At 42.5% G+C, this 24,402-nt stretch overlaps 1 protein-coding gene across 3 annotated transcripts in view; it reads right to left on the reverse strand.

The window, feature by feature from the left end:
* Nucleotides 1-24,402, reverse strand: part of SLIT1 (slit guidance ligand 1) — a 247,857-nt gene that overhangs the window by 22,678 nt on the left and 200,777 nt on the right. For all 3 annotated transcript variants that reach the window (XM_072130996.1, XM_072130997.1, XM_072130995.1), the window contains 17 exons: nt 22,756-22,827; nt 21,104-21,247; nt 19,909-20,072; nt 19,612-19,635; nt 18,739-18,883; nt 18,449-18,523; nt 17,160-17,303; nt 15,869-16,012; nt 14,258-14,424; nt 13,519-13,651; nt 12,343-12,411; nt 10,925-10,996; nt 8,745-8,816; nt 8,584-8,655; nt 6,298-6,461; nt 3,841-3,965; nt 1,005-1,099 (listed from right to left, as the gene is read on the reverse strand). In XM_072130996.1, the coding sequence (XP_071987097.1) occupies nt 1,005-1,099; nt 3,841-3,965; nt 6,298-6,461; nt 8,584-8,655; nt 8,745-8,816; nt 10,925-10,996; nt 12,343-12,411; nt 13,519-13,651; nt 14,258-14,424; nt 15,869-16,012; nt 17,160-17,303; nt 18,449-18,523; nt 18,739-18,883; nt 19,612-19,635; nt 19,909-20,072; nt 21,104-21,247; nt 22,756-22,827 (1,881 nt within the window). The remainder of the gene's footprint in view (nt 1-1,004; nt 1,100-3,840; nt 3,966-6,297; nt 6,462-8,583; nt 8,656-8,744; nt 8,817-10,924; nt 10,997-12,342; nt 12,412-13,518; nt 13,652-14,257; nt 14,425-15,868; nt 16,013-17,159; nt 17,304-18,448; nt 18,524-18,738; nt 18,884-19,611; nt 19,636-19,908; nt 20,073-21,103; nt 21,248-22,755; nt 22,828-24,402) is intronic.

Here is a 24,402-nt window from a genome sequence, read left to right on the forward strand (position 1 = left end):
CGTGGCTATGGGGTCCACTGCACCTTGGGTGTGGCCATTGGTTCCACTGTACCCTGCATGTGGCTATGGGGTCTAGTGCACCCTGGGTGTGGCTATGGGGTCTAGTGCACCCTGGGTGTGGCTATGGGGTCTAGTGCACCCTGGGTGTGGCTATGGGGTCTAGTGCACCCTGGGTGTGGCTATGGGGTCTAGTGCACCCTGGGTGTGGCTATGGGGTCTAGTGCACCCTGGGTGTGGCTATGGGGTCTAGTGCACCCTGGGTGTGGCTATGGGGTCTAGTGCACCCTGGGTGTGGCTATGGGGTCTAGTGCACCCTGGGTGTGGCTATGGGGTCTAGTGCACCCTGGGCGTGGCTATGGGGTCTAGTGCACCATGGGCATGGCTATGGGGCCCACTGAACCATGGGCATGGCTATGAAGCCCACTGAACCATGGGCATGGCTATGAAGCCCACTGAACCATGGGCATGGCTGTGAGGTCTAGTGCACCTTGGGTGTGGCTATGAGTTCCACTGTACCCTGGGCGTGGCTATGGGGTCTAGTGCACCCTAGGCGTGGCTATGGGGTCCACAGAACCATGGGTGTGGCTATGAGGTCTAGTGCACCCATTCTTGCCCAGTTTCACAGGCTAAGCAGTGCAATGTTAATCAAGGCTGACTTGTAAGTTGTGCAGGGTGAAAAAAAAACACACAAGAAAGAGTACAGAGGACCTCAAGGTGCAAAGAAATTCTATTCTGTATATATATATCAATGAAAATTTCTCTGCATTCAACCCATGGATTTTCTTAAGAGGGTATGGTTTGTAAATAAGTTATTATTATGAATTTTTAAAGGAATAACAAGTCCCTATGCGATGATCAGGCTGCTCTTGCTTATAGATCTGCAGCTTCCCCATCCCACAAACTTATGTGCATGAGACTAATCACCTGACACTTGCATGACATCTGCCACACAGGAGAACACACGTCCAAGGAAGCAAAGGGACACAAACGTTTGTTATACTTACATGAACCCACTTGCGTCATCTTTTGGGTGACAAACTCCTTGGTTTTCACATGGGTTGCTGGAGCATGCATTGAGTGAGATTTCACAATTTTTGCCCTGCAAGAGAAGAAACACATATACCAATATATTAAATATTGCAAAAAGTTCGACCTCCGGAAAAAGAACCGGGACAAAAAAAAGAAGAAACTGAGGAGCTACTGAACCGACACTCTCCCACTATAGTAACCAATTCACACACATAAAAAAGGTCAGTGCTCCGACCTTTTTTTATCTGTACATATGCCAACATGGATGATAAATTATACACATAGGAACGTATACAGCTATTGGTGCTGCTGTTGTGCCAGGAAGAAGGGACTCCTTGCATCACATGATTCTTGGAGTCCCGTTCGCTGCATTGTGGTAGGTCCGTGAAACAGGACACTGTACGATACGCGATTCACTGACCACAGAAACTGCGCTTTAGGCCAAGGACACAAGGTTTGTGATCACTGTGGGTTCGTAGCATCCGAATTGTCTGCAGCTTATCCGTATGCGATTTGCAGCGACAAACTGCATGCATTTCCTTCATGTGAATCAAATAATAGATATGAAAAATTATGAAGATTTTTTTTTTTCTGCTGCATCCTGGCTCCAAACTCCTGTATATGTTTGAAGGATGTGTAAAGTAATGAGAGCCTCATGTGAACAAGTCCTATAAAACCTGATGACCCCTGTGCTCTGGTAAGGTGGCCGCATGTTACTGGTAACCCCGCTAGTCACATGTGCTGCCACAGCCCAGGTTTTATTTGCTAGGGAAGCTACAAACCATATCTTTCTGCAGAGACCAAGTAGTTAAAAGCGCGGCCTTATCCATCCAGATCTCTTCTGAGTCACAGCTGCATACAAAAAACCATTAAGCCTGGTAAAAATAAGGCAGGAATCGGCTCTCAGTAGCACTTGATGCTCCGAACCACCGAGAGCCGCATCTAAAAGCAGCACTCTGCTCCTGCGCCGACACATAATGGAGAATTCCAGCCTTATTTCCTCCGCTCTGTGACATCTACTGCTTCATGCTACGCGGATGGGAAGGGATTTTCGATTTATAAATTAGAAAATTTCTAAGCAGAATTTTATTTTTTTTTTAACTCGGCACCTGGCAAGATTGGAGGAGGAGGGGGATACTCTGCTAATAGGTGTAGAATATGTAGAATATCAGCGTCTTTTAATTGTACATCCTTTACATACAGATGCAATCAGTAGCTTTTGTTAACAAGACAATTTTCTTCTTCTGGTTTACCTGGTATGAACGCAATGCAGTGTGACTGTATATATAGAGGATTGTAGCAAAAATGTAAACTTTAAGCAAAATATATATATATATATATATATATATATATATATATATATATATATATATATATATATATATATAATAAATCCTCCCTACGTAGGGGGAAGGGAGTCATTTATTTGAGATCGGCAACTTTATGCCTTTCCCATGTGTGTGGCTCGGGCCGTGTTCTCACTCAGCAGTTGTGTTGTGTTTTTCATGCTGTTACATTACGTTCATACAATGTAACATATTGTTCCGCGCCTCTAAATGTGAACGCAGCCTAAAGATACTTCCTAAATTACAAGACAAATTCTGCATTCCCCCAAACTTTTATAAGAATGCGGAGTTTACATTGCGTGTTGCAATACAATTTTGCATCGTGTTAACATTGTGGTTATGCAAACGCTATGTTAACAGGACGTAAACCTGTTGAGGGAGATGTACCAAGACTGACTTTTAGCGTCGGCCTTTGTTGTCCGCTCCCGGCCAGCGCTCTACATGGCAAGTTTTGTAACAGCCTCCTGTCTCTTAGTAAATCTGGGGGCGTAACTAGGGGAGACAGGGCCCCATAACAGACTTTTAAATGGGGCCCCCTTAAAAAAATATTTTTATCTGTATACTTACACATTTAAGTTACAATCACACACATTTATACACAAACCATTTAAACACTTATAATACCTACAGATCATGCACATACATTTATGCACATATATACACACAGAAACATATAGTATATACACATCTTACAGACACATGCAATATTAACACATTACTGTATTATCCATCTGGTTCTGTGGGGTGACAGTGTGGTTACATTATCAGGGTACAGGTGTATATACACTTTCATCTGGCTTTTGACATTATACTAACACACTGACACATAGAGAGAGAGAGAGGAGACTGATCAGAGATACATGAGATGATTACACAGAGGCTGATAGATCATTACATTGTTACACTGTGAGCTCTGCTACGTCACACAGATATGTGCCTGCCTCCTGCTTCCCCTGGATCACTTATCTCCTTGTAGTTTGTACCCTCTCTCTCTGCTCACCATGTGCTGATAGGAAGTGATCAGTCAGTATCTCTGAGCTCCATGCAGGGGGCGTGGCTACAGACAGTAATCTCAGCAGCATGATCTCACACAAAAATCCAAGAAGGCTGTCGACCCTAAGTGAGAAGTTATTGGGTCGTGTCTAGGGGAAACTGAAATTGTGTACAGCAGGACTGATAGACAGGGTGGACTTATATCTGTGAAATTCTGCATTTTTGTTAATAACAGTGAATTAGAGAATGAGTTATTTTGTTATTCTGAGTACATATAAGAAACTTGTCTTCGTGGGAGGAATACCCCTTTAAATTGCATTTCAAAACACAAATGCAGATGCGGCCCTTCGATGAAACTGAGCTGCAATGCAAGACACAACCTATGGACGTTCGGCACTGCATTTGAGAGACGGTCATGAATCTGTGACCGCCCCTAGAGGGGGATTTCACACAACGTTACTGACTCTCATACCTTGATGCCGGGTGGACAGATGCATTTGTAATACTCCACTGCATCGTTCTGACAGCTGCCTTGGTTGCTGCAGGGACTGGACAAACACGGGTCACACTTGGCCTGGATACTCAAGCTTGGTGGACCTGTGTGAATAAAGACCGGGATATAAATGTTAAGATTTAAAAAAAAAAAAAATTGCATTTTTTTTTTAGTTTTTATTTTCTGAAAGCCAAAATCTGGTTTATGTGCTGAAGATAAACCCTGGGGCTGTGTCCTGCTAATGACTGCGGCAGGACCTCGGGAAAGCCAATTACAATAATGCATTGCAGGCAAAAATAATAGTCACCTACTGGAAAGCTCCGAAATAGGGGGCAGTAAATCAGATTTCTGCTTCCCTAACCCACAGGAGCAACATAAATAAACTGACCCTAAAACAATTCAGCTGGGGATCGGAGAGCTTTAGCTTCCAGTGTAATGTGCTGCCATTCTGGGGGGCAGGTGGAGGAGGTTTTTTAGTGATATAGACTCACATTATATCGGAGCTGAAGGTCATTTTAATCAGCAGCAGAAAGAAGAAATGGAGTAGAGCTGCAGGAGTGCAGGGACGTGACGCTACACGCTGGATATCACATTGTAAAGCGCGGCTCATAGGGAGAACCATGTGCATGGAGGGAGCCGCGCGCTACAAATATACATCCGCTCCTGGTCTGAAATCTTACGCTTCCTCTGGGTGTAAACAAAAAGGTATTTGTGAGTATGAAGTTCCCATGGAGCGAGATGGATTGCAGGCCGGGGCTTTCATTTTGGCCATGTTATTTTACTCTTTATAAATCAATAGTGGCTATTGTACGAGATGTAATGTGGGCGATAGTGTATATATAGCCCCTATTCTCATACGCGTGCCCTGGGAGAGGTTCATAGTGCAACGCTTTACATGGAGATGTGACAAAAGGCATCATGGAGTATGGTGACCACTTTTGTGTATGACTTTAGGTCGTGTGGGTCACCTCTGTAATATCTAGCAATTAAGTATAATAAAAATGTAACATTGTTTTTCAATTGTAGTCCTGACATACATTGTGTAGGTATACGTGGGTTATTTTTTTGGTACAGAATGATATATTTCTTTTATAATGGGGTATTATTGTAGTTATTGATGCCTATTAGTCTCTGATACCATAGGTTAGAGATCCTTAGTCAAAGGTCCCAATTGTTCTGGAAGAAAAAATACAGTTTATATAAAGGGTGATGTCACACAAGGCCGTTTTTGTGCCGTTTTTATTTAGTGCGTTTTCAGATCGTAAAAAAGTAATACTTTAAGAAACGTATGCAATTTTGACCAGTTTGAATTAAGATAATTGATCAAACCTGTCAAAAACGTATGCATTTTTTACGATCTGAAAACACACTAACCAAAAACGGCCTAAAAACACCAGGTGTGTCACCACCCTTATAGTGGCTAAATAATACGGCCATACAGTGCCAAACTAAAGGGGGCCTTCATTATTCCCAATTCCTGTGGCTTTGGGTCCTATACAATTTGTGTGCTGGTAATGCTCCATTTTTGCTACATTCACTTCAGTGGGATTACGGAGAGAGCGACCGTATGTCTTTAAGTGAATGTAGCGCTGGTAGAGCGGCACAGTAATGCTTCATTTATATGGAAAACATCCGGGGACCCCTGTGCTCAGTTAATTGCTGGGGGTCCAAGTGCACAGACACCAGGCACTTATTCCCTATAAACAGGATAAGGGATAAGTGTATTTATTGAGACTGAGATATGACATATGAAAGGAAAGGCCCACCTTTGGCCTTATTCACGTATCTGTGCGCTCACCTGGACCGGGTATCGGGCCAGCAACAAGTCGGTGGAGAAGGAAGGGGGAGTGAGAGATCGTCACCCCTCTCCTACACCTTAAAAGCCAAGCAGTTGTGGTGCACATCTGGCCAGATATAGGACATATCGGCTCAGTGACGCTGCAGTTGGATGCCAAGTGTTCACCACACTGTGACCAGGTGTAATAGACTTCTGTTGTGGCTGTGATTGCGGCCGTGATCTGAACGGAGCCTAATTCTGGGAATTTACCGATGCCTCCAGCATCTTGGTGTCTCTTGCTTTTCATGCATATACGAAGTGGTTATGTACAACCTTATAAATTTATGGAGACCAGACTCTCCCAGCTCAGCGAGGGTATGATGCCAGGTTTTTGGAAAATGTTGAAAAGTATAAATGGTGCAAGCGGTCACATATAAGAGAGATGTCATCTGACCACGCCGATTCTGGGGGGACTGGCCCACTAAAATATGTGTATATTCAGGATGTTGCACATTTCCCTGTTCCTGTTTTATGCACATGCATCCTTGGCCGACCTCAGCATGCAATGTGCACTAACTTTGTAACTTCTAGTTCTCTTTGCATTCACAGTCCTTGATCCTTGAGGACAGAAGATTGGGACAGATGTGGGACTACATTACCGTTGCATTCAAACTTTTTAGCTGGAGTGGTGAGGAGGAGTTTCCCATCCATTTCTGGTGGTCCGGTGCAGCGGGCAATGCCAGGCTCTTTGTAACCAGTCTTCACCCAGCTGGACAGCCAGCGCAGATTGCAGTCACAGTAAAGTGGGTTTGCACCAATTGCTCTGGTAAGAGGAAAAGCAACAAAATAAATAAATGCTAACATTAACTTATGTTTCAGATATTCTGCAGTCACAACAAGCTGCATCTGACTGGATGTGAATGAGTAACAACTGAAACTTCCTTCTATATGTTTACACATTTATATGGGGTTACAAAACACATACATATCAGTGGATCAGCTAAGATTATTGTATTGCTGACCCAGAAACAAAGTAACAGGTGTTTAAAAGTGGTCACGTTCATTGTGCACATAACTTCTAAGGCTCGTGATTGGCTCAGTGGTTAAATGCACAAGTAACAGCACATCTTCACTTCTGTAAAGATAGAAGCCCTGGAACTGGAGATCCTACAGAGGGACAGATAGGTGTCTACCCCAATTCCTAAAATGTCAGAAACCCCTTTTAACTAGCAAAGGGAATGCTTGTCTGTATAAAAACAAATAGATTGGTAAAGGGAGATGCAACAACTAAAATGAGATGGGTGAACGGACCAGAGCAAGGAAGAACAAATATTAGATACATGTTTCATTTCTGCTTGGATCTTATTCATCTATATATCTATCATATTTATCATATGTATATATGTGTATATATGTATATGGTTGTATCAAACCTCTATAAAAGAACTGTTCTGATATACAGTAAAACTGTAAAGTAAAATCTGCCACCAGGTGGCGCCGGGGAGCAGGCAGCAGATTTGGGGATTGCTGGGGGCAGTGTTAACATTTGCAAACACCTTTGGAGCTTTCTTGCTGCTATTTTGCCTTTTGTGTAACAGCTGTGAGGCTCCGTGTGCTCAGTCGCCATAAATCACGCCGTACATAAAAGAATTCCTGGAGATTCTCTGCCGAGCGGATGAATCGGGGTTTTATTTTTTGTGTTAAGTATGAAAGCAGTTACCGCCATGCGCTAAAATTAAACAAAAGGTTGAGTAAAAGAAGGAACCAGTTTGGCAGCGCTCCCTGGAAACATACACGTCGCTCTGAAAGAACGCACAACTACAAAGGAAAGGGAACAGGTGGAGGTGAAGGGGCAGGATTTCAGGAAAATGGTTTTGTTAGTCTTTGAGATCACAGAACTGTAACTTTGATTATAAAGGCTGGAGAGTTGTTAGAACTACAGATTAATGTATCTCCGCAGTGTCAGAGATGATATAAATCTGTGGGGCCTGTGTATTTGGAGGGGGTAGTAGTAGTATTGGGCTCTCCTTCTCCTTCCCTAGAAGAAACTACCTCTGTATTAGAGGGGGGGGGGCTACAGAATTCAGGTAAAAAGGCTCAGGGACCCCATGCAGGTTCTGTGTATTGATCTCTGTCATGTGCATGAAGCCTTAAAGGGCTTGTCCAGGATTTAAAAACATGCAAATCCAACCGGACAAGGAAAGCTAAGGACCCCCCCCCCCCATGTACATTATGTGTTTACGTAGACGTGACTTGAATGCAATCAGATCAAGCTTATCCCCCGCTGCCTTTGAATTGCGTTTCAAAATACGTTTCTAGGTGTGAACGTGGCCAAATGATGATGTTGTGTTTGCAGGTTTTGAGTGCAGTGAAATGGGGAATTTTTTTTAGGCCTAACTAATAAAAGGTGTAAAGTTAGACTGGACAGTCTTACACTGCACCGGATCTCTGCCCTGATGCTGGATATATAATACAGGCAGTCCCCAGGTTACATACAACATAGGGTCCATTGGTTTGTTCTTAAGTTGAATTTGTGTGTAAGTTGAAACTGTTTATTTTATAATTGTAACTCCAGACAAAACATTTTTTTTTTTGCCCCAGTGACAATTGGATTTTTTTTAAATTTTAGCTGCAATGGGACCAAGGATTATCAATAAAACTTCATTACAGACACTTTACAGCTGGTCATTGCAGCCTGGGACTATAGTAATGTATCCAGAGAGCTTCACCAGAGGTCACAGGGGGCAGAGGGGTCTGTCTGTAAGTCAGGTGTCCTTAAGTAGGGGACCGCCTGTATAAGTCCGAGTAGTCTAATGTTGCGCTGTATAACTCTTGTATATTTATGTCATCAAACTGATTTACTATTATATTACTACAGATTACATTAAAATAATAAAGAAAGCATCCAGTGCATGTGGACAGATTATGAGTCTGAAGTTACTTACAAGTGGGAGAGAGAGGAAACATCCGAAAAAATCCCTTCAGGCAAAGTAGAAATGTCATTTCCATGCACAGACCTACAACACAATATTGGAGGTTTGTTAATAATTAACGTTGCTTTGTAATCTGTGCCGTATACAATGTAACACTAAAGATTTCTACTTACAGGAGCCGCAAGGATCTCAGCCCCTCAAACGCCAGAGGAGGAATACACCGCAGGGAGTTGTAACTGAGAATCCTGCAAAGCCAAGACAGTCCCATTCAGTAAGACAATCCGGAACTCCAATGTTTCATGCGCTTGTTTTATTGTCATTGGTGTAATCTGAGGATGATCAGCGCAGACAGACTCATCTATTTCCTAACAATGTGTCCTATTACATCATTAGGATGCGGTGACCTCATTTAGGCATCACAATGTCCCCCACTTTTTCCACTCACCACCAAAAATCGTAGCAACACTGCCAAAACAACATATTCACACTGTGGCCTGCGGGGGGCGCTGCATGACATCTCTATTTGTTCTAATTTGAATCCCTGTATCATATACTTTGCTCCCTGAGACCTTGATTTCTTAAAGACCATATGTCTGCCTTTTTATGATATAACTCTTTATATACAAACTTTATATCCAAAATGAAATAAGAATTTTGGAGAATAATTTTGTATAAATACTTATTGCACCTTCCCCCGTCCAATCAGTGTGAGAGCGGTCAGGTTGTATAATGACAAATCCAGAAAACCCTGTACTACTGACTCTAGAGGAAAATAAACTATACAGTCAGGCAGGTCCATGTGTAAAATTGTGTCATTATTTTTCAGATCCTTAAAAGACATCTGCCACCAGGATGAAGGATTGTAAACCTAGCACACCTACATGCTGGTGTGTGCCCGCTCTGGCAGGGTCCGCTCTTCTTCTAGTTTCTTATGGCCTAGTTTTTACATAAAAAGGCTTTTAAAATGATACAAATGAGCCTCAGGGGCTTCGGACATTCATAAGTGTTAATGTAACCTGGAGCCGCTCAGGCTCATTTGCATAATTTTTATACAAGGGCATAGGAAGTTTAAATGAGTGTAAAAGAGCAGATCTTGCCAGAGCGGGGCACACATCACTATGTCAGTGTGCTTGGTTTACAATCCTTCATCCTGCTGGTAGATGTCCTTTAAATGGAAGCGGTCACCACATTTTTCATAAATACAGCTAGTGGCAGGTTCCTATAGAGCCCTAGTAACTCCCTTCTTTTAGGGTGACATCATTGCAGGTCCTTTAGCCTTCTAACATTACCAAACTGTGCACCAAGCAGATCTCACATGAAATCACAGCAAATGATATCACACAAAATCACAGCAGCCTGCATGGAGAGGAGTAGAAGTCCATGCAGGCTGTTGTGATTTTTTTAAGTGGTCAGATATGTGCATGGGGTACAGTTTGCTAATGTTAAGAGGCTAAAGAATCTTTGATGATGTCACCCTTATTCACGTGACATTAGGTCCCTAGATACCAGGCAAATTTATAACTTATGGGGAACAATTTTTAGCTAAAAGAAGGGGGTCAGATAGTTACAAGGGCTCTACTAGAACCTGCCACTAGCTATAGATGTGAAAAATGTGGTGACAGGTTCCCTTTAAAATGGCAAATCACAGGACATACAACACAGACCTGACCTGGTGCATCAGTGTCTTGCGGTTTTAAGAATCCACATGATGAAGACCCATTTACCTACCTGACTGGATGCTGGTCTCTGTTCTAAGACTTATTTTGGCTGTGGTTGGGCAGTATTCAAACCTTTAGGGGGTGCACGTGTATGTCTAACACATATATATATTATTCCTGGATGATGGAGAGTCATTCAGTGTTTTGTGGTGCCAATGCCCAGAAACATCCAGCTATACATTCACAGGAGAAAGTCTGGGTTTGATTTCACTGCATGAACAATGGCTTTTAGTATCCACCATTGTATATGTGAGCGGAGCACAGTCTTTAGTCCTCCAAGGTCAGGCTGACACTAATAGTACCAGTAAAAGCACTCACTCTATTCACATTGCCCCCAATACTAAATACATGTATGTACAGTAAATGTAAAGCGAGATCTGACTGGAGACCGTCAAACATTTGGAGGAATAACATGAAACCTGCGATAATAGCGATTGCCAAGGACTGTTTGTCCTACTTCTGCTCGGCGGCTACACTGATGCTTGAACAAAGAATGTAACCTAATTGCCTTATGTATACTTTCTTTTTACAAAAATGAAAAGGTTTCTCCTTGAGAAGGCCGCGGCATTCAGCACAGACAGACCCCTCGCATCACATCAGTCCACGGGTGACCTTGTTAGCAGAAAACAACTTACAGCGTGGTGAGTTGGCTCATGTTGGTGAAAGAAGAGTTGCTTAAGGAGCTGATTTTGTTATTGCTTAGATCTCTGGAAAGTACAAAAGCAGAGGAAACATATTGTTATTTTACCTAATAGCAATTTTCCCGTATGGCTAGAGCTTATACACTTCTGACTGCATTGAAGGAAATCTACCATCAAAATCCATCCTAATAAACCAGGGACACTTACACAGGCACTGTGACTATGGTAATCTTCTTATATCTTATCCATGGACTCATTCCTACTAGAATCAACTTTGAAAATTATTTCCAATGATCCTGAAGGGCTCTGGGGGTGGGGTGTTACCAGAGCAACTCCATGCTGTAGCTTCACAGGCTGTTAATATGTCTCACCCCTTCCATCTGCCTGATGTAATGTCACTCGATTGGGAGGGAGGAATTGCTCCTGCACAGTGTAACATCCTGTAAATCTACAACACAGAAGGGTTCTGGTAACACCCCAGAACTTTTCTGGCTCATTAGCATAATTTTTAAAGTTGATTTTAATATGGAGGTTATTGATGACAAATATAAGATTTCCACCCTCATGGTGCCGGGGTCTATGAATAAATCTTCTTAAATTGGCGCAGCAGCGAAACCTGCTGGATATCAGGCGCACGACCTTGGTGAATCCCGGCAGACCCGAATCAGCGCCAGAGAATGTGCCGCTGGATCGCGACTGGCCCGGGTAAGTAAATGTGCCCCAATATCTATGAATTACTGACAGTTTCCCTGCAGAAATCTGTAGCTGATCAGGAAGGGAGACTTGTAAAGCAGAACCGGGGACACCAGGTATGCAATGTTATTATCTGGATGGTGGGTTTGGTATAAATATTAAAATTCTAACCTCCTGCACCCACCACTGGGGGGAGCTCAGGAGATAACTGCATACTGTGTTATTATTAGTCAAAGGTATTTATCTAACTCCTGCGCTCCCCTTAGTTAAAGGAAATCTATGAAACAGCCCTCTCTGACTAAAATACTTAAAATACATCAGAATGTACCTAAAAATGAACTAGACATCGTATTTAACAAAAATATGTCCCAAAGAGGGATTGAAACACACACACTAAAGTATTACAAGATGTAAGAAGGTGAATGGTTGTGGCTGCGGCTAATGGAGACGGAGTGTGTAATAGAAATGCCTGGAGGATGCGGAGAAAAAAAGATTAGTTTTCACATAGAAATAAGAACAACAACAACATTCTACCTCTAGACAAACAGAAGAGAAACAAAGTAATAAAGGAAGGTATGAAGTGCACTGCACAGGGGACCCGAAAATAAACCTCTAGGAAAACTACTGCTACAGGAGCGGTTATAGTAACTCGGATCTAGAAGAATCAATCACATATACATATATATACATATCTCATCCTCACACAGCCGTATACTTACACCAGTTGTAAATACTTGAATGTAGACAACTGCTTGGGGACCAGTGTGAACTGATTGCCGTCCAGGTATCTGTAAGAGGGGACAACACCATTACTGTCCTGTAACTAAAAGCTAGAAACACAAAGGCAAAGGTTTACCTCCAACTATCATTTACATCTCTGAGATTACCATCTCTACATAACGCCTGCATGACCGCATTTCTGCCATCAAACTACTTGTACAATTCTTATAGATTGTATCATATTATGATTTCTGATATCAGCATCGTACAAGTGATTTGAAGGCAGGAATCGTAGTAAAATGCTGACGACTTGTATCATACTGTGATTTCTGCCATCCAATTACTGTATATATTGGAGTATAAACTGAGGCTCGAAATTTACCACAAATAACTGGGAAAACTTATTTACTCGAATATAAGCCTAGGATGAAAACTGCATTGGTCACAGCCTCCCCGAATAATGAAATGCCCGATGCAGCCCCCCCAAATAATGAAATGTGCCCGATGCAGCCCCCAGATAATGTAATTTCCTGCAGTCCCCCTAAAGAAATGAAGAGGTCATAGTGATAACCAACGGGAAGAGCGCATGGAGGTGTCTCTCCCCACTCTGCTAAGAGAGACGAGAAGAAGGAAGAAGAGCTGCGGGGAGCGGCAGAAGGGGAGTATGTAAGTTTATTTTTTATGCACTTGTGTATTAGCAGAGATGGGGTTTGTTAGCACATTTTCTGTGCTGAAAAACTCTACTTATACACGAGTATATACAGAGCTTGTTCAATGATGGTAGATGTTACAATGAGCAGAATTTAGAAGGCAGCCCTGGCTAAGAGTGGGTTAACAACCTATAAATAAAATAATTAATGTGTAACATACAAGTGTCTGAGGCAGAGTAACCACATGTTGCTGGTTGCCTCCACTACTTGCTATAGGAAACAATGGCAGGTGCGTGTTGTCATCTATCTTAGGGTTTGCAGATCAGGTTTTCAAACCCAGAATATCCCTTTAACCACAGCATACTTTCTACTGTTGTACGGTAAAGGTGCAGGTGAAAATCCATACATGAACCCGTTCCTGCAGAATCTACAGAGATCTCTGAAAATCCTATTCAGAAATCGGAGGCAGATTGAAACATTTCTGAAAGCATTGTTCTTTGTGTCAGTGAAGCGGATGAGACTTACAATTCGGTGACGTTCTTTGGTATACCCTTAGGCAGTGATAACAGGTGTTTGTTACTGCAGCGCACCACGGTGTCCAGGCACGTGCACTCCTGCGGACACTGCGGTTGTGGAGCACAGCTCAGCTCTTCTTGTCCTGCGGAGATAATAAGAGGAGTAAAAGGTAAATTAAAAATGATTACATCTTACCGGCAAGAACCTGGTCATGTGCGGCGGCCTCGCTGTCAGCATGCGCTGTATGCCGAATAATTGCCACCCTCAATACTATTTGAGTGCAGTTACAAAAGAACCTACGGGTGTAAATTAAAGATCATCAAATAGATATTCTTGGAAATTAATTTGGGCCTTCACAGAAGTGATGGTCAGTAGCCTCACTCTATGTAATGTACCGATAAGATGTTCTGATCTGTCTAAGGCTCCGTCTGCATCAGGTTTATAGCAGGATGTACATCAAGGGGGATTTATGGTTCCTGAGTCCATTCTGATACAGAACGGATACTATTAGTGGGGATCAAGTGCATATAACAGGCAGCAAAAGGTTCTGTTCCCTGCATAGGGTTGGTGCCAGCAGACTAGGTCCAATTCATTTGAATAGAAGTGGAGCTGTGGTACCAGGCACTGCAGGTATAAAATGTACAGGAGTGGAGGCGGAAATGATGCAGTCTAGTCCACCATCACTTTGTGTTTCATAGTATATTGGACATATTAAGCATGCACGGCCCTGTTGACACCTGTAACCTACCGTCTTCACATCGGAAGTCTGGGAAGGCCACATCCTGAAGCGGGATCTGCCGCAGGAAGTCCGGGTTCTGACAACGAGGATTTCCAGTGACAATTTTCCTCTTCCTCAGCCAGTCGCCAAGCCAGGCCAGCTGGCAATTGCAGTTAAAAGGATTAGCCAGCAAGTTCCTACAGAGATATAATATGATATAATAGTCATTACACTGGGGGAGCACTTATTTGTTAAAGGAAACCTATCATGAGGTATTAACGTGAAGTAGATGTGATGGTAGATCGCTCCTGGCTGCCTCTGCCCTAATCTGAAATTTAATAATTTTGGAACCTAATTTGTTAATTTACATATTACTAAAATAAAGTTTTTATCTGCAGAGGCTACTCGGGCGTGTACTAGCTTGGGCGGGCACTGGAAGCTTAGGCCACGCCCCAGTAGCCTCTGCAGGTAATTTACATATTACTAAAATAAAGTTTTTAACAAGTTGGGTTGAAGGATTATTACATTACAGATTAGGGCAGAGGAGGAATCTACCAACACATCTACTTCTGAGTGTATTTTCCTCATGGTAGGTTTCCTTTAAGCTTAGATCTAACAAGGCCCTTTCTAGCATGACAACGAAAAAGGTGAATGAACTAAGTCTTCACCCCCCTCCCCAAGAGAACATTGATCTCTAGAAACACTTTCTACTACACCAATGGAAATTGATGATAGAAAATCAGTGTTAAAGGGGCATCTGAAGTGACATTACCCCTGCAGCCACTAAACTTGACTTATCTGAAAATGAAGGGAAAAGAGTTTTATAAGTAGACGGGTGAGATTTAAAATAAGAGGGAATTCTAGAAATTACATTACATCTCCTACTTGCGGGGACTAGTAGTCTAGTGGGGTAAAACCTGGTGACAGGCTCCCTTTAAATCTACAATACAAAACCATACAGTTTACACTCTGCTGTACGGGTGTGAGATTGTATGGAGAAAGCGGATCCTCAGAAATCCTCTTTAGATGCAACTTCCCAAAGATAAAACTCTGCATCGCCATCTACTGGCCTTAGTCGGTCTATAACATTCTCTACAATTTGACACTACAATATGAAGATGTATGAATTTTCTATCAATGCCTTAGGCTACAAAAAGTCTCAAAATGGCTACAAAAAAAAAAAGAAAATACAATCTGGACACTAAGATAAGGATTATTAATATGGCTGGTGCAGTCTATGGCTATTATTTGGCGAACCCAGTGCAAGATGGAAGATTTGGGTTATGTCTGAATTCTGAATACTATCTGCACATTGTATTACCTGCGGATTTCATAGCTAAACAAGTGGGGTGAAATGTGCGGTTAAAATATGCCCCATAAATCTACGCCAGAGATCATTGCCCACGCAGAACATTTCTGCACTATGAGGATAGGAGAAGAATCATTTGGTTCACTTGCCTGGGTTACGTGTCAGATATTACACACATAGACCTAGTATAGTATAGACCTATATATAGTATATTACTACTTTGCGTTTTTTTTTCTGATGTGAAGAAAAGCGAGGACCCCAGGGTTTTGCACAAACCTTGATTTGGCCCCAAATAAGACTCTTACAGATGATATATCTCCATATCTACTCACAAAGTGGAGAGGGACTGCAGAGTGTCAAACGCTCCTGGAGTGATGGTGCTGATCTGGTTGTCATACAGGGACAGGAGTCGCACGTTCCGGAGTCCGGTGAAGCTGTCGTTGTGGACACAGCTCACCTTGTTATTTCTCAGCATCCTATAAAAGAGGAAATATAAGCACAGTGTTATCAATGAGAATAGCGGAGATCATCCACCGCCTCCAGCAATCTACACTACAGAGCACAAGGATGAACCTTTTAGAAACCCAAACTAAAGCCAAAAGCCACTTATTTATTGCAAAGTGACAACATGGCAATTTAAAGGGGATGTCCACTTTCAGCAAATAATTGACATTCTTTGTGTAAGGAAAAGTCATACAATTTTCCAATATATTTTCTGTATGGTTTCCTTATGGTTTTCTACATCTCTGCTTGCTGTCCTGCTATAGAAGCTTCTATGTTTACTTCCAGTGGATGGAAATCTATCCATGGTCTTAGGACGGACACTCAGGTGCACGAGCCGTGTTATTATCACACGTTCTGATTACGGTCTGTGATAATAATGGCTTGTGCGCCTGCATGTCCATCACAGATTTCTGTCCACTGGGACTAAATGTAGAAGCTCTATAGGAGTACAGCAAGCAGAGATCTAGAAAACCATAAGGAATTGCTACAGAAAGTATATTGGAAAATTATATGACTTTTCATTACACAAACAATATCAATTAATTGCTGAAAGTGGGCAACCCCTTTAAGCAGTAACTTATTTTACAACTCTGTCCCATCACAGCTTTCAATCGTATCAGTGTCTTGAGGACATCCATACAGTAGAAAGAAGGTGGAAACATTTAGATTGCAGCTTCCATCCAGGTTCTCAAGAACATGAAGAACCAGGGGCCCGGAGCAGGAGCTTCAATGCTAACCCAGCTGTGTCCACACCATGTCCCTCCTCCAGTAGTCCCAGACAGCCAAAGGATGTGACACTTTAAAATAGCCCTTAGCGCGGCACATCCTGGGTTTCCACAGACTGCAGTAGGAGGCACATCTGGCAAAGGCTGTGATGGGCTGGATGCCCACAGAGAGGGCTCTGAGAGCCACAGGCTAGCCACAACTGGAAAATAATTTTTTAAACTGAATACCAAAAAAATTGTTGCCCTTAACATAAACCATTGGCCATGTGTAAGGCTCCGTTCACACTGACAACATTGCTGCTGTGTACAAAACCAGCCATGTTGCAGTGTAGTCTGCAGAGAGGACGTCACAGACGTGAATATCATCAGTTATCAAAATCGGATTTCTACTTACAATGTTCTTAGACCTTCCAGCCCCCGGAACATGGCACTTCGTACAGACTCAAGGTGATTGGCTGTCAGGTGTAGCTCGCTCACCGAAGCCCCACCCTCAAACGCCCCATCCTCAATTTCCGAAATCTTGTTGTTGCTCAGGTTGCTGTTAAAGATATAAAACTTATATACATGCATTTGTTGTGTCCTCATCCTGGTGTCATTCCTTTATATACATTGACAAAGCTGCCATATAGTGTTTCTAAGACACAAGCTGAACTAGACTAATATTTAATGAAAAAGTGATGGCAATTGGCGAGGTATCGACCTCCGAGACCCTAAATATCCAGAAAGGGAAGGAGCTACAGTACTGGCTTACTGGGAAAATACAATGGGGCAAATGAAGTGAGATGTTACACTGTGGTATCTTCTTGTATATGTTACCCATGGCCTCCTTCCTACTAATATCAACTTTTATAATTATACCAATAAGCTTGAAGATACACTGCCTACCCTTGCACTCTCAGCACTGCCCGGTGCCTGGATCTAAGAGTAATGTCCCCGGTTTATCAGGATGGATTTTGATGGTAGATTTTAGGTTATAGTCAAGTACAGCACGAGAGTTGTTTAAAAGTGCTTTGTTTGATTAATGTCATGTGTATATGACGAGGACAGTAATCCCAAAATACTGAGCCACTGATAGTGGCCCAGATTTATCAAAAGTATTGTAATCTGTGCTATGTGCAGTTTCCTCACTAATGTGCAGCAGATTAATGACTACTGGCGCCCCCTGCACTGCTCGGGATGTGTGCAGCATATTTTGTTTAACATAGAGCGTGGAACACAATTCTGTCAAGTCTCTGCATTAAATGTGTTCCAAACTCGGACTAAGCAGTAACAGCCCCTTTAGGTGACATTTTTTTTCTGTTTTTTCGGACACAAAACAGGTGCAAACACTTCATAAATACATGTGTAAGTGCCAAAGACGTTCATTCTAGTGCACCATCTAGTGGATGATGTGCACCATTATATACATATTATGCTGCACATTGTACATTATGTGTATATAAAATCATATTCTGTATCTGTGATGTATATATGTTGTATGTGTATACAATGTATGGTGTGTGTATATATACTGTATTATTCTGTATGTGTGTATATGCTATATATATGAGTGTATAAATGTGTGTGTATACAAATACGTATATTTTATAAGTGAGAAGGGGCCCCCATTCAGAAGCCTATTATGGGGCCCTGTCTCTCCTATTTAGGCCCCTTTGTGCCAGTTTCACTGACAGAGTTACTTACATTTTTTTGAGGTGAGGAAGTTTCCTGAACAGTCCAGTAGCTTCTAAAGTGGAGATCTCATTGTTGTTCAAGCGCCTGAAAGTTTACAAAATACTATATAACTCACAGCAGCGATTCTATAAAAAGTATAAAAACATGGGGAATATGAAGTACAGATGACGGCTAGATCTTGGAGCCAGTATATGGTATATCACTGTTTGCATGATATCTGTCTTTATATACTGCATGTCAGGGTTTGGTAGTTGATGATGGGATTGCTACATATTAGTAGGGATAGTTGCCATACATACAGCTCAGCTGTAGACTGTGGGATGCGGTCTGGGATTTTCGATAACTTGAGGTTGGAACAGTCCACCACGTTGGATTCACATCTGCACTTGGGTGGGCACACGACATCGCTGTTACATTCACTGCTGAGCTGCAAGTCCTCTGTTCCTGTAAGAGGGAAATAAATGGTATCAAATCTCACGTGGTGTAACTCTTTAATATTAGGCCTCATGCACACAAATTGTGTGCTGCACATGGGCCAGATTCCAGTTGTAGCACACGTGCAATAGGGGAATGGGGGCTCCCTGCTGAACCCTCCCATCTCCACAGGAAGGTGAGGGCTGTGCCGAAAATTGGTCAAAAGAAAAGGACCTGCTCTATACTTTGCAGCACTGTGACCGGGTGTAATAAACCTCTATGGGGGCCGTGATCTGGCCACATTACTGACCCCCGATACTGTTGTGTGTTTGGGGCTTTACTATATTCCACTTCATTAGTTACATTTTTTCTTTTTGTAGCATATGTTCAGATACTTTTGGGGGCACATAATAGTGTAAATGATAGGACAGCAAATCAAGGTCTTAAAGGGGTCGATGCTGCATTTGTTTGTACTTGGTTACGGCTTCCGGATAATATGTGGCTATCAGTTTATATAGTTCCCTGCAGGATATACAGCGGAATATTAACTAAATATATGATACTAATGAAAGATATTGTCACATGAAGACAACTCCTGTTTGTGTCCTAATCAGGGTGCTATATATGGGGGTCTCCTTCCATAGAAGCCCCTTAAGGAGCCACTACAGCATTGTACAATCCTCTTCTGCCTTCCTTTTGCATAAAGAACTAATCAGGTGAATGCAAAATAACATAAATGTCTATTCATCCAGACGTACCTGGAATGAAGTATTGTTCTTTTGCTGTGGAGAAGAAAGAGAAATGATCACAATGAGGTTTGTGTATTACGGTTTCATTCTTTTTTTGTATAGTTGTTGGGTCAGGGGTGAGGCAAGATTAGAAAAGCATGGCTTCTTTTTATCCCGGTCTACAGGCCATGTGTGGTATTACACCTCCGCTCTATTCCCTTCCATTCAGCTTTGCCGTGTCTGGAAGGAAGCAGCCATACGTTTCTGATCTTTGTCCAACCCCTTTAACACGTATTGCAGGCAGTGATGTGGTTAATGTGCAGGTACCTGAGCATCTGAACTTCTTGCTCTTGATTTGTCCGATACGTTTGTTAGCGAGTCGGCGAGGGCTGGCACATCTGGCACCGCTGGTCTCTATGGGATTGGTTCTTAGGAAGTCTGCCAACCACTTGAGATTACAGTCACAGATAAAAGGGTTCTGAGCCAAGTGTCTTTATAAGCAAAAGAAACACAAAACACAGTCAGTATTGGATTATCAGAGGGGCAGAAAATGTGAATCCCCAGGGTACTAGTGCGGTACCACTTAATACAATTCAATGATGTAATAATGGTTATTCCCGAACTGCCAAGCACTGTGATTGCCAATTGGGCGTGGCCAGTGGTGAAGTGGGCGGGGCGCTCCTGCCTTCACACTGGCTACAGCCAGCAATCATTCAGGCTGAACAGTTGAAATCTACACCAGGCAAATCATCCCTGGCCAACGCAGCCGCCCGCTGTATACAACAAGAGGCCGGAGCCCCTTGATGCCTCCGGTGGCCCCCGAGGGGCGAGGTTTTAGAATATGCATAAAGCACCAGTGTATGATAAATTCCCAATGTGTCCAGTGGTTTTTACATTTTTTTTCTATTTTTGCAGCACTCCTACCAAGATGGCACTCTGATTTACTTGCAGTTTTGACTACTAGGAGTATGGACCCCTGAGCTTAAAATAGTCTGCAATTTTGAGTGTGTGAGGAAACCCACGCAAACACGCAGAGAACATCTTTGCAGATTTTGACCCTGGGACTTGAACTCGGGCCCCCAGCGCTGCAAGGCTGTAGTGATAACCATTGAGCCACCGTGCTGGTCCTGGTGCTACATGTACTACAGCAGTGGTGGCGAACCTATGGCACTGGTGCCAGAGGCGGCACTCTGAGCCCTCTCTGTGGGCACCCAGGCCATCAACCCAGCATGAAGTTCACCAGACAGAACTCAAAGAATCTTCCTGGAGAATCTTCCTACAATGATAGGCAATTTGCCCTCCTCCTTTCAACTGCGTTGGTGTCTTTAGGAGGCTGAACGACTGAAAGTTGTCAAAGAACGCTGGCACTTTGCAATAAATAAGTGGCTTTTGGGTGAAATTTGGGCACTCGGGCTCTAAAAGGTTCGCCATCACTGTACTACAGTGTGTTACAGTCAGTATGGCTTACCAAGGCTACCAATGCCACATCCTGGCTAATATTACTTGCTTTGATGTTACTCACAAAGTCTGGATGGCACGGAGGGCGGCGAAGGTTCCTTTAGCCAAGCTTTGGATCTTGTTGTCATACAGCGAGAGCAGAGAAAGATTCTGCAAGTCCTGGAAGGTGTCGGCTCGGATGCAGTTAATCTTGTTGGCATTTAATAGTCTGAGAAGAGGTGAAAACAGAGAATCACTAGAAGTCTAACCAGCCCCAACATTACAACTGCAGTGATATCAAGTCATCTAAGCCTCCAGGATAATCAATCACTCTCTGAGTGACCCACATTACATACGTCTTATCGGAAATGTAAAACTCCAGTAACATAAAACATATATGCAATGACAATCTTTCCTCTTCTCAGCAGGGGAGGGTCTAGAGGAACGCAGGATGAATAATCGAAAAAGCTAATCAATTTATTACACAATTACATTTCTGCAGTCATTTCTATTAGAAGTTTTACGTCCTATGTCTTTTTTCAAGATCCAGAATTGCATGCAGGATAGACATAGGGGCAGCTTGTGCTGACATGCGCTGTAATATGGACCTATGGGATATTCTTATGTACTGTATAGGGTATTACAGGGTTTGGAGCTTCGGTCAGACACTGTAATATGACTGCAGCTGCAAACAGACTGTAGTTCTGCCAAGTCCGGGCTGCGGGTCCTATTTTTGGATGGATTTGGGGTGTGGTCGCTCATCTTTCTATGGAGAGGGGTAAGGAGCGCTCACCCCTACTCCTTCTCAATCAGGTTGTGTGCTTGGTCCAGAAGAAGCATAAAGTCGTATGCATGACCCCAAGATTTCAGGAGAAATAGTGGACTGAAAATACATATTGAATGTAGCACGGGTGCACATACACAATTAGTAATAATAATAATAATCTTTATTTATATAGCGCCATCTAATTCCACAGCCCTTTACAAATCATAGGGGACATATACAACTATATTACATTACAGTCATTGGGAACACTAAGAATAAGGATCCTGCTCGATTAGTAGTTTCTTTAGGTGCTATTCACATCTTGCCCTTGAATAGGGAAGATCTCCCGAACCCCCATGGGTTTAGACCTAAAAGCTCGCGTTGGGGAAGTAGAAATATGTGCCTTGTTAATTGGCAAATAACATCCTGCCAGTTCCAGAACGCAAGCGTTTAGGTCTAAACCCATCTGCATTGGGGAGTAGCTCCTCCTCGTTGCAAAACGCGTAACGTGTGAACGTGGCCTCCGTTGTATGGTGGGGCAGGAGGTCGTCTGTGTACAGCACCTGCACTACATACAGTATGGGGCACTTCAGAAGACTTTTGGATACTTTTGCAGGTCCTGCATCAAACACCTATGACCTATCCTGTAAATAGGGGATGTTCTGTATCTGTATTATAGCGCAAGCCCTGTATCATTGATCTGCCTTTGTTCCAGATTTTGCCACAGATATCACATTGCTGAATGAGCAGTAAAATCTGCACCTTCCACAGTGATAATATCTCTTTAAAATGACACCAGACAGATGCCATCATTTCTGGAGGCAAATGGAGAAAAAACAGGATCCTGAGCCTCTCAATTCTTGGATAATATTATGTATAATATATACATTGTTTTATATATATATATTATACACACACACACATATATGTTATACGCATGCAAAGAAAAACACAGATAAATCCTTACTTACAGAAGCTGCAAGGCGTGGAGACCACCAAACACACCTTTAGGAAGGTCTGTAATCTTGTTGCCATACAAGACCCTGGAAAAAGAGGAAAAAAAACAATTTTACTATCATGGGAACTGGTCATGACAGATTGTTAGAGCATGCTGGGAGTTGTAGTGTCATAACAAAACCAACCATGGATACAGAGCAGTGACCACCAACCAGGGGCTCTTCTGTAGTTGGCCTAATGTTCAGACATGCTGGGAGTTGTAGTGCCACACCAGCTGGGGAGCTATAGTGCAGCTTTATAACGTTTCTGCTTGCAAATCAGTAGATTCAATTAATGGCGAGATAAAAAAAAGCCTCTGATTTGTAGTAATTAATGGGAGGAAAGAGCCGCCCTGCGTTCATTTCCATCATAACCTGTTATATCAAATTCTGATTAATTGGACTGAACGCACTGAAATCTCAGAATTAAGACTTAAAATTTCTGCAATCACGCTGCGATTATCATCCGGGTGGGAAACGAAATGATTAACAAATTATTGAGCGGTCAAAGGTACCTGTCGTGGTGAATGATAATTGCTTTCACTTGACGCCGTGTGAGCTGAACACAACAGATAAATGGTATCTGCCAGGATCTATTAATACATGTGTGAACAGTCCAGGAAAATCACTAATTTTAGATTTGCTAATTAATACATTCTGGATGTAAATATCCATCGTAGATCTAATGATCACATCTCTGGTGCAGGGCCTTGTATACTGCCATCTACTGGCCGGAGAGTGAGAGTACAGCATGACGAAAATGTGATGCAACTATATGGCTTCATGGCACTTTTGCTTGCCATACAAATTGCAGGGATGTTGCTATAAAGTGCCACAAAGATTTAATTCCCCTGTTGATTTGATTAACCACTGAACACAATGTAGAAGGAGCCTTAGGCCGCGTTCACACACTGCATTTGAATTGTGTTTAGAAACAGTTTAGGCATAATGGGGAGGAGCTTCATCCAATCACAATTGCGTTTAGACCTAAAAGCTTGCGATCAGGTACAAGTACATGTGTTTTTCCACCAGACAATGCAAATTTGATCGCAAGAAACTCCTTCCTAAAATTAAAGGGGACCTGTCACCAGATTTGACCCCATTATATCCCCTCAGCTAGGGGATGCATTGCCCTTTCTAGAATTCTTTTTATTGTGAAAAACTTAGCTCCAAACTTGTGGAAATAAGCAGAAAAGTCTTATCTTACCTAAGATGAGTCAATTTTAGAGGCTGCAGTTGGAGTGTCAGTTCAAAAGCCCTATCTTCGGTTCTATAACATCTAGATACATGCTTCTGGTTTCATATTAAAAGATAAAAAAATATATAATCTTTCAGATGACATACACACAGGCTTGTGGTTCTGTGAGCTACACAGTCAGGGATACAGTAAAGAAAAAGGCAGGAACTGCATTTTTATCTGTAGCTTAATTTCCTACTATGTATTTAACTGCCTGCATCTTCGATTCAGTAGCTCACAGAACCACAAGCCTGTGTGTATGTCATCAGAAAGATGAAATTCTTATCTTTAATATGAAACCAGAAGTATTTATCTGGGTGCTATAGAACCGATGATAGGGGCTTCTGAACTGAAACTCCCCCTGCAGCCTCTAAAATTGACTAATC

Source organism: Engystomops pustulosus, chromosome 11 (assembly GCF_040894005.1).
Source record: "Engystomops pustulosus chromosome 11, aEngPut4.maternal, whole genome shotgun sequence".
Lineage (NCBI taxonomy): Eukaryota > Metazoa > Chordata > Amphibia > Anura > Leptodactylidae > Engystomops > Engystomops pustulosus.